Source organism: Labrus mixtus, chromosome 18 (assembly GCF_963584025.1).
Source record: "Labrus mixtus chromosome 18, fLabMix1.1, whole genome shotgun sequence".
Taxonomy (NCBI): domain Eukaryota; kingdom Metazoa; phylum Chordata; class Actinopteri; order Labriformes; family Labridae; genus Labrus; species Labrus mixtus.
The window spans coordinates 7,276,614-7,286,311 of NC_083629.1; the positions used below are offsets into that span (position 1 = coordinate 7,276,614).

The following is a 9,698-nucleotide window of genomic DNA, read 5'->3' on the forward strand; positions in this document are numbered from 1 at the left end:
TTATCATGAGAAATAACAACAATAAAAGACTCTTATTTTGAAAATACAGAGGTTTTCTCTGCCTGTGCTGCTGATTGAATCACAGACATTAATGTCTGACTTTATTATGATGTCATTATTTATGTTTTTACATCAACAAGACACATTATTTAGTTTACAATTATTGAATTTAAAGTAAAAGTTCAGACAAAGTTACACAAACAAACCGATAAAAGTTTGAATATAAAACTCACTCTCTCCACTAAAACAAGTTATTACAGGTAACCTATTATGTTCTATCCTGCGGCTCAAATACTTTGAGGGCGCCACCTGCCGGACAGCAGGAGTAAACACATTTTCTCAACATTGATTTGTTGCAAAAGTTTTCAGTTTCACACAAAAAACTACAATAACTGAAGCGCCCGCATACCCACAATGCACCGCGCTGTCTGAGAGGAATCCATCAGACTGAATGAAAAACAGAGTTTTTGAAGAAACAGTAGGGGAACCATTACACACACACGCACGCACACACACACACACACGCACAGTCTGTCTTGCAGCCTCTCTCTCTCTCTCTCTCTCTCTCTCTCTCTCTGACAGCAGATTAACCGGGTCAGCAGCTGATCCGGACAGATGGTACCGGTCTGCAGCGCTCAGTCCTGACGCACACGGCCCGAGTCTTCCGAGGTCTCGGTGCAGGGAGAACTTGGTGCACGCAGGACTCGGTGCACGCAGGACTCGGTGCACGGAGGACTCGGTGCAGGGGGGCAGAGCGAATCACACGTCAGAGGACAGACCGATGATCGGAGTCAAAGTGCAGACAGGAAGCTGCTCCTGATCAGCGCCATCATGGAGCGGGGTTCTGTTCCTGCCGCGGGTCTGATGTGGATCCTGGGGGTCCTGGTGACGTGTTCGGGCCCGGTTCGGTCCCACCCGCAGTGTCTGGACTTCAAACCTCCGTTCAGACCGCTCCAAGAGCTGACGTTTTGCGTCATGTACCGAGACTTCGGCTGCTGTGACTTCGACAGAGACCAGCAGCTGATGAGAAAGTATTACGTCATCATGGATCAGTTCGACTACCATGGCTACGCGACCTGCGCGAGCTACGTCCAGGACCTGCTCTGTCAGGTAGGCACGAGGGCAAAGGTCGACCAAGGTCCACACCTGACCCTGCATGCATGTACACACACACACACACACACACACACACACACACACACACACACACACACACACACAATCTGATCATTAAGAAGGTGAAGGAGATTTGTTTGAAAACAAGCAGGTGAGGATTGTTCAGGTCTTTAACCACTTCACTGCCAGTTTCACTGTAACCATGGCAACAAGTACACCGGTCTTTACTCCAAGAGTGTTTCAGATCATTTATAGACTTTTGGAGGTTTCATGTTTCAAATTGTAAACAGGTTGTGTCTCTTCTTCATCACTCCCCTCCTCCTCTTCTCCTGACCTCTGTCTCTCCTACTCTCCCTCTTGTTTTCATCACTCCTCATCCGTCTTTCGTCAACACTTCTCTTTTTTTGTGAAGGAGTGTTCACCATTTGCGGCTCACCTGTTCGACGCCGAGGACCCGAGCACCGCGGTCAGAACCATCCCTGGACTCTGTCCGGACTACTGCTCCATGTTCTGGAGGAAGTGCAGCTCCACCCTCCCCCTGATCTCTGACGACCCGGTCGTCTCTCGTTTCAAAGACGACGAGATGCGTCTCTGTCGACACCTAGAGCTGGAAGATCCGGACTACTGCTACCCTCACCTCCTCAGTAACGACAGACTGACCCAGAACCTGGGCCGGGTCCAGTCCGACTCTGACGGCTGTCTTCAACTCTGTCTGGAGGAAGTGGCCAACGGGCTGAAGAACCCCCTCGCCATGGTGCACGCCAACGACGGCACGCACCGCTTCTTTGTGGCCGAGCAGGTCGGCCTGGTGTGGACTTACCTGCCGGATCGGTCCAGACTGGAGAAACCCTTTATGAACATCACGAAGGCGGTCCTGACGTCGTCCTGGGAGGGAGACGAGAGAGGATTCCTCGGACTCACCTTCCACCCAAAGCACAAATTCAACGGGAAGCTGTACGTGTATTACTCTGTGGAGGTCGGGTTCGACGAACGGATCCGGATCAGCGAGTTCCGCGTGTCTCCCAACGACATGAACCAGGTGGATCACCGTTCTGAGAGGCAAGTGTACTCGGGTATGGAACGATGTTACTAATGTGAACGCAGTCCAGCGGGGGAGAGGGCTGGGGGGAGTAATCTTACTCGGGCATGGTATGAAACAATTGTGCTTAATGTGAAAACGCCCTTAATGTTCTGTCTGTCCTTCATTTAAGTCCACATTTGCTTCATTCATATTCATTTTCTGGCAATGTGCTAACGACACTCTCTTGTCTGTCCTCGTTCTGCTGATGTTCAGTCCTCATTTTGTCCACTTTGTATTAAAGAGGACATATGATCCCCCTTCTCCACCTTTTCAAACAGTCCCCTGTGGTCTAAATGAAACATCTGTGCTGTGCTTTGGTCAAAATATAACATGAATCAAGCACCAGAGGAGGTTTGTGACCCTGTATAAACCAGCTCTCTCAGAACGCTCCGTTTTGGTGTGTGTGTCTCTTTAAATACAATGACCCCCCCTGAGTTTTCCCGGTAGACATCACTCCTTCACTAGCGAATAAAAATGGCAGACCTGTGCAAAAGTTTTGTTCTAGGCTGGGGGTGGAGTCCATGGGTGGAGATACCAGGGGAGGGGAGGGGATTTTTTTTTTTACCAGAATCCTACTGTGACATCACAAAGAGAGCACATTTGAAACAGAGCATTTTCCCCTGTGTTGTAAGACTTATGCAGACCACAAACAAAGGACTGGATGGGTTTATTTCACATTTTGTGGGTCAGTAGACACTCAGGTTACCCAAATATATGTTCAGAAACACTGTACAAGTAGATTCTTCATAATATGTCCCCTTTAAAATTCTTTCCATGCTCCGTCTGCATTGTGTCCGTGCTCTTCCTACATTCTGTTAATGTCCAAACACTTCTGTCTGCATGTTTCTGTCCACATTCTGTTTAACAACCTGTCCGTGTTGCGTTCAGGGTCATTCTGGAGATTGATGAACCGGCCTCAAACCATAATGGAGGACAGCTTCTCTTTGCAGATGACGGCTTCTTGTACATTTTCACCGGGGACGGAGGGATGGCCGGAGACCCGTTTGGGAAATATGGGAACGCCCAGAACAGGTAAGACGTCTTCTAACAGAAGTAGAGGATGAACGTTACTTCAATGAAGAATCTGTTCATGTTTGAAAAGTTAGTTTAAATGGATGAACCTCCTCGTCTTCTGCAGGTCGGCTCTGTTGGGTAAAGCTCTGCGTATTGACGTGGACGACAATGAAAGAGGTCCGTTGTACAGGATTCCTCCCGATAATCCCTTCATACACGAGCGTGGGGCTCGTCCCGAGATCTATGCGTACGGCGTCCGGAACATGTGGAGGTGTTCCGTGGACCGGGGGGACCCGCGGACCAAAGAGGGCAAAGGTCGGATCTTCTGCGGGGACGTGGGTCAGAACAAGTTCGAAGAGATCGACATCATCGAGAAAGGACGAAACTACGGCTGGAGGGCCAAAGAGGGATTCTCCTGCTATGACAAGAAGCTGTGCGCCAACAGCTCGCTGGGTGGGTGAGACGTGAAGGTTGTTTCAATTTAACGTAACGCTGGCTACACACAAGACTATTTTAGGCGCCATTTTGGACCCGATCGCCCCTCCCAACAATCAGGGATCGGACCTGATTAAAGGTTTGTCGATACGATTATTTTAGTGCTCCAGATGGAGTCAGAGCCTCACCGACCTCGAATCTAAAATATCCAACATGTTTGATTTTGACTTTTTCCAGCCAGGTCCCACGAGGGCCAATGAGAGCGAGCAGGCCGTGTAGCGCCACCAACTGGTTCTCGATGATGAGAATGATGGAAGGCTGGTTTCTAACCCTACTGATTGTGTGCTGTGTTTTCAGACGACGTGCTGCCGATCTATGCGTACCCTCATAAGATGGGGAAGTCGGTGACCGGAGGCTACGTGTACCGAGGCTGCGAGTACCCCAACCTCAACGGCATGTACATCTTCGGAGATTTCATGAGCGGGTGAGCTGCTTCACAAACGCTAAACGGCTCAAACATTGCATCTGTAAACACAAAACTGACCAGACGCAGCTACTTATGACAGGTGTGTGTGTGTGTGTGTGTGTGTGTGTGTGTGTGTGTGTGTGTGTGTGTGTGTGTGTGTGTGTGTGTGTGTGTGTGTGTGTGTGTGTGTGTGTGTGTGTGTGTGTGTGTGTGTGTGTTTCAGGCGTCTGATGAGTCTGCAGGAGGACAGGGTGTCAGGTCAGTGGCGGTATAATGAGATCTGCATGGGGAAGGGTCTCACCTGCACCTTCCCCGGACTCATCAACAACTACCAGCAGTACATCATCTCCTTCGCTGAGGACGAGGCTGGTACAACACACACACACACACACACACTCACACACACACACACACACACACACACACAGAAACACACAGTTGTAGTATGTCAGTCCCTCCTCTTCCTGTGATGTCATCCTTTGACATCATCCTGTCTACCAGGTGAGCTGTACTTCATGTCCACTGGAATCCCGAGCGCCACGTCACCTTCAGGAGTCGTCTATAAAGTCGTCGACCCGTCCAGGTGATTCTTCTGATATTTATGAGGTTACTTGTCTATGACTCTGTTCATATTATTACTGTTACTCGGTTACTCTGTTTTCATGCGGTTGTTATCATTCTTTGTTTCAGACGAGCTCCACCGCGACACTGTCACTATGACCCTCAGCCAATCAGAGTGAAGAGTAACCTCATCAAGTTTGTCCCTCAAGAGAGTGAGTCACTGTCTGATTATAAATATAATAATATAATTGATCTCCAGCACTGAGTAATAATTATTACTTTGTTTATTATCATTAGCATTGATTAAAAGCTGTTTTTTGTTTACCGATAGCATTGATTGGTGAGGAACCTCAAAGCAGACACAGGCCCGATGCTCCGCCCACAGAGTCATATGATTGGATCCAGGAGCTCATAGACCAACTCGGGGAGTTGGGACCAGACCTGACCACGGCTCCGCCCACCACCAGCACCTCCAAACCCACCCGACACTCGAGGAGGAAGGGGCGCCGCAAGAAGGGCAAATCCAGGGCTGAGAGTCGAGTGGAGTTCCAGGATGGAGCGGTGAGGCTGGCGGGAGACGAGGAGGGGCGGAGCGACCGAGGACGGGTGGAGGTGTTTGTGGGTGGGGAGTGGGGCACCGTGTGTGACGACCTCTGGACCACCAACAACGCGGCGGTGGTCTGCAGACAGCTGGGCTACAGGTTCGCTCTGAAAGCAGCGAAAAACTCTGAGTTCGGGGAGGGGCGGGACCTGCGGATCCTACTGGACGACGTTCAGTGTGAGGGGAGCGAGGCCACCCTGCTCGACTGCAAACATGCAGGCGTGGCTACGCACAACTGCGCCCACTATGAAGACGCCGGAGTGATCTGTGGAAACTCAGACTATGTTATACATGTCTGAAGGATGACGGTCAGAAATAATCTTTAAAAAACATGGCGTCTTAGAAGCACAACGTGAATCTAACACCGTGAAAACAGACCTCATAACACAACGAGTTTTAACAGTGGTAAATAAAAATAAGTACGTATTGAAGGTGATCTAAAATAATCTGTGATCTCTGTCATCACGATAATAACACAGAAATGGTTTAACCTGGTAAAATAAATAATAATAATAATAATAATAATAATAATAAGGGCTGTCAAACGATTAATCACATTTTTAATTGCGTGTTTAGAATTCCATTATTTCGCATTTAAAAATAAACATTGTGAGGCTTTTATTTTGAATTGTTGTGCGATCTTAAGCGAGTGCTTGGCTCGCTGTTTGACTTCAACCATGCTTTTATTTTGAAATAAAGTAGGGTGGAAGGTTAGGACATGTTTTCAGCAGGTGGCGGTATGCAAATAGTTGGTTTGCAAATCCGCTAAAAGGTAGAAAGAAGAAGTAGCAACCATGGCTACCATCCGCTGGCTAAGACCATACTGCTAACTGTGGATGTTTTTGTTATTTCTGAGACGCTGACGACGACCCTCGTTCCGTTTGGAATGACGTCATATAGCAGTCCACCTCTTTGTTTGAGCAGGGTTGCGTTCACATCTCCCGCGGATGTAACTCAAGTACACATGAATCGTGCCAGAGACTACCTTGACTCGGGCACGGTACCAGAGTACGGTACGAGTACCAGTACGTTTGTGTTGAACCAGACTTTAGGGTCAAGTGTACTCGCATCCGGGACCCAGGTCCCTAGTGTGAAACCAGCCTTGACCACAGAAACAAGAAGTGGTTAGGGATCCTAAAGTGACATCTAAACAGCTCAAAGGAACGGTAACAAAGGTCAATGTGTGATGTCATAAGGTGGATAATACTTCGACTTCGTCAGCTGAGCTGTCTCAAAGTTTGTTAAAGTGAAATGAGACATTCAAAGATGCAGCAGTGTCCTTCTTTTACATCACTGCGACTACAGGGAGACACTGATGAGGGTGATCTACGGTGAGCCTGAAGGGACAAAATAGCATGTGATTAAATTTCAGACCTTAATTAATCGTGATTAACTAGTTAATGCTGACAGCCCTTATAATAATACAACAGATAACAGACATGAACACGGGTTTACTCAAACATAAATCAGCTGAATGTATTGATCATCTCTAACACTGCAGTATTGAGTTTAAATGTTTATAGAAAAGTATTTTTTAATGGTTCTCTGCAGACGTGAATGTTTAATTGAATGTTTTTTTTTTGCACTTTGCATGAAGATCATCTCAGTGATTTAGTGATTTATCACAGGAACACATTTGAATGTTATATTTCCTCACATGATGTTGAATGTTTATCAATCAATCACTGGTGGGTGTATGAATGTATTTGTTATAATCACTTTGATAGATGATTTTATTAAAGATTTTATAGTCTATGTTGTTCCCAAGCTATGACCCCTCCCCTCCTCCCCTGAATGAGTTTTAGATCAAAAAAGAGAAAGTCTTTCCATGCACCTGAGGAGGAGACGAGTCAGTAACCATGAGGAGGGGAGTTCGAGTCCCGCATCAAACCAGCACCACGGTAACTTTTTATTATTCACCGCAGTCTCGATGAACAGACTTCTATTCATGAGTTTAAGCATTAAACTGGCCAGCTAGAGACAGCCGATGTGCCTCTAAATAAGCTGTTTGAATTTAAAGGTTTATTGTCCTCAACAGGACAAGAACAGTGAGACGTATTACTCCATAAAAACGTGAAAAGCGCGCGGCTGAAACCGTCAGGCTCCATAGCTCAGTGGTTAGAGCACTGGTCTTGTAAACCAGGGGTCGCGAGTTCAATCCTCGCTGGGGCCTTGTGAATAATTATGTTCCTTGTTTGTATCGTTTAATGTTTGTTTTGTGAATAGATAAGTCCGCGTGAACTCTACTCTACTATGCTAAAGGTTAGCATACGGGTACACGTTTAGTACCGACTGAACCACAGCAGCTCCATACTGACACCTGGTGGTTGTTTATGAGGACTGCACCAAGCTAAAAATAACAGAGCTGCATAAAAGTGTTAATACAATATGTCTAAATATTCACGAGCCCCTGAAATCCCCAAAAGTGAATGTTTTTTTTTATCATGTGTATAATATTATGATCTTGTGCTTAGCTTAGAAAGTTGTGCTTAGATCGTTTTCTATTTACTTTTTAGGATTTCCGGGGCTCCGTAAAATATAGAATCAGAGTTATGGTGAGTGGAGTAAACATTTGAACTTAAATAATACACACGAGATAATAACATCTGACACACTCTAAATATAGTCCCGCTGAGTTAAATAATTACCTGAGTCATCAGCAGATTGAACACAATAAATGCATCCGTCATGTGTTCACGTTACAGAAGACAGAAAGTAGAGTTTATTTTATATAAGGCAGAAAAACAAACTCGGCGAGGCCATATAGTAGAACAGAGCAGCATACCAGCACTGAATCATAGTTTGGATTGTTGCAGTAATAGCGAGTTGCCACCAGGGGGCGGCGTTGTCACATGTACAGAGCATTGCTGCAGCTCAGCTTGTGTCAGTCTAATCAGAGAACGAGAGAGGAAACAGACGTTTAATACATGTTAGCATGAATAATTAAAGACACACAGCTGCTCCTGAGTTTTGACTTTCACATGAAATGTTCATCAAGTTTAATTTGAATGTGTGTTTGTAAAATAAAAGATAAAACGACGACTGCAGATGATGACATCATTTTAGGTAACAATCAGAGGGACTTTACTTTAAGGCCTATTGATTGATTATGTGAAGTTATGTTCCTCCTTTGCTACTGCCTCTTTCCTTCCTCCTCCCTGAGACATTTTAAAGACCTCACATGTTAGCGTTTGTCTCTGATGTAAAGCTGTGTGTGTGTGTGTGTGTGTGTGTGTGTGTGTGTGTGTGTGTCTTCTCAGTGATAACCTCTTAAGAAAACATGGTTTTACGATGTCACTCCGTCGTCTGGACAGAAGGAATGGTCCGGTGGATGAGGTTCATAAAACTCAGTAAATAAAGGTAAACATCTGTTTATCTCAGAGGTTGAACCAGGTCAAAGCTCTGAACCTTTAAATAAACTCTCCATTCAGGATCTGAGGATATCACTCCAAACCTTATCTCTAAATTTAAACACTCAATCTTCGTGCTCTGTTGTGTTTTCTCTGAAACAACCTCGAAGATAAATGTGTTCATGTTTGGATCAAAACTGAGACGTTCAGCAGAAACACAAAGCGGCTGATTTTATGTTTTTATGAGGACGTCTCCTGTTATTTAACCTCTCTGACCGACTCTCTCTTCTTTTATCTCTCTGCAGGAAGTAAAGCAAACACACACACACACACACACACACACACACACACACACACACACACACCCCTGCCCCCCTGCCCCCCTCGCTTGTGTTCCCACAATGCCTTGTTTTCAGAGTAAACAGATGCTGTGTGTGTATCATTAAACCTTTGTCCTCCTGCTGAAACTTTGAAGTCACAACCAGAGAATCAGAGGCGACAAACTGTCACACATCTCTGCAGCGGCAGGCCTCCCCTCCTTACACACTGAACACACTCTGGGTCTCGTTCCCTGAGAATGAATATGCATCGTTCGCTCCCTCAATCTGCTCCGTCTCAATGCCAGTTCACAAAAACTATCAAACTTATGAGACTTGTGGCGAAAAGCTTTGAGCACGGAGTTGCCCTCTCAAGCTGACGGATCTTGATTTAGTCCATGCAGAGATGCTGAGCTAAGAGGGGAGGGGAAGCTTTCTCGGGTTGCGACCTTGTCTTGCTTAACGGCTCCAGACCGTCTACACACATGTGGATGAAGTGTCGAGTCACCAACAGCCCCGGGACTGATTTCTGATGGACTTCATTTCCAGATTGATGTGACATCTCGAACAGTAACTATCATTTGTTCCTTCTAACTGCACATGACTGTTAACGCTGGTGTTTGTAAATTCTGCAGAGATCAGGGTCACATTTCCCCCTGAAGTACGGCATAGTGGCTCTTTCAAGTATACCCGAACAGCTCCACCGGGGGCGCTGTTTGCTCTGCAGCGCAGTTAGGGAAACATTTAACCCGTTACA

The 9,698-nt window shown here is 46.2% G+C and overlaps 1 protein-coding gene and 1 non-coding gene across 2 annotated transcripts; both read left to right on the forward strand.

Annotated features, from left to right (window-relative positions):
• The first annotated feature begins 113 nt into the window (after window positions 1–113).
• On the forward strand, window positions 114–7,029 carry hhipl1 (HHIP-like 1). The gene is made up of 10 exons (XM_061062641.1): window positions 114–669; window positions 718–1,110; window positions 1,529–2,175; window positions 3,086–3,229; window positions 3,336–3,664; window positions 4,004–4,130; window positions 4,336–4,481; window positions 4,614–4,695; window positions 4,803–4,885; window positions 5,005–7,029. Exons 2-10 carry the CDS (start codon window positions 832–834, stop codon window positions 5,571–5,573), a joined length of 2,406 nt encoding a protein of 801 aa, XP_060918624.1. The 5' UTR covers window positions 114–669; window positions 718–831; the 3' UTR covers window positions 5,574–7,029.
• Window positions 7,030–7,374: 345 nt separating this feature from the next.
• Window positions 7,375–7,447, forward strand: trnat-ugu (transfer RNA threonine (anticodon UGU)). The gene has a single exon. It is a non-coding gene; the product is annotated as a tRNA-Thr (tRNA).
• The last annotated feature ends 2,251 nt before the right edge of the window (window positions 7,448–9,698 follow it).

What these genes read in the sequence shown, in the direction of transcription:
- hhipl1 (XM_061062641.1), top strand. Translation starts at nt 832, where the DNA reads ATGGAGCGGGGTTCTGTTCCTGCCGCGGGTCTGATGTGGATCCTGGGG. An exon ending in TATGGGAACGCCCAGAACAG is followed by an intron (nt 3,230 to 3,335) that starts GTAAGACGTCTT and finishes CGTCTTCTGCAG; the next exon opens with GTCGGCTCTGTTGGGTAAAG. An exon ending in CAAGTTTGTCCCTCAAGAGA is followed by an intron (nt 4,886 to 5,004) that starts GTGAGTCACTGT and finishes GTTTACCGATAG; the next exon opens with CATTGATTGGTGAGGAACCT.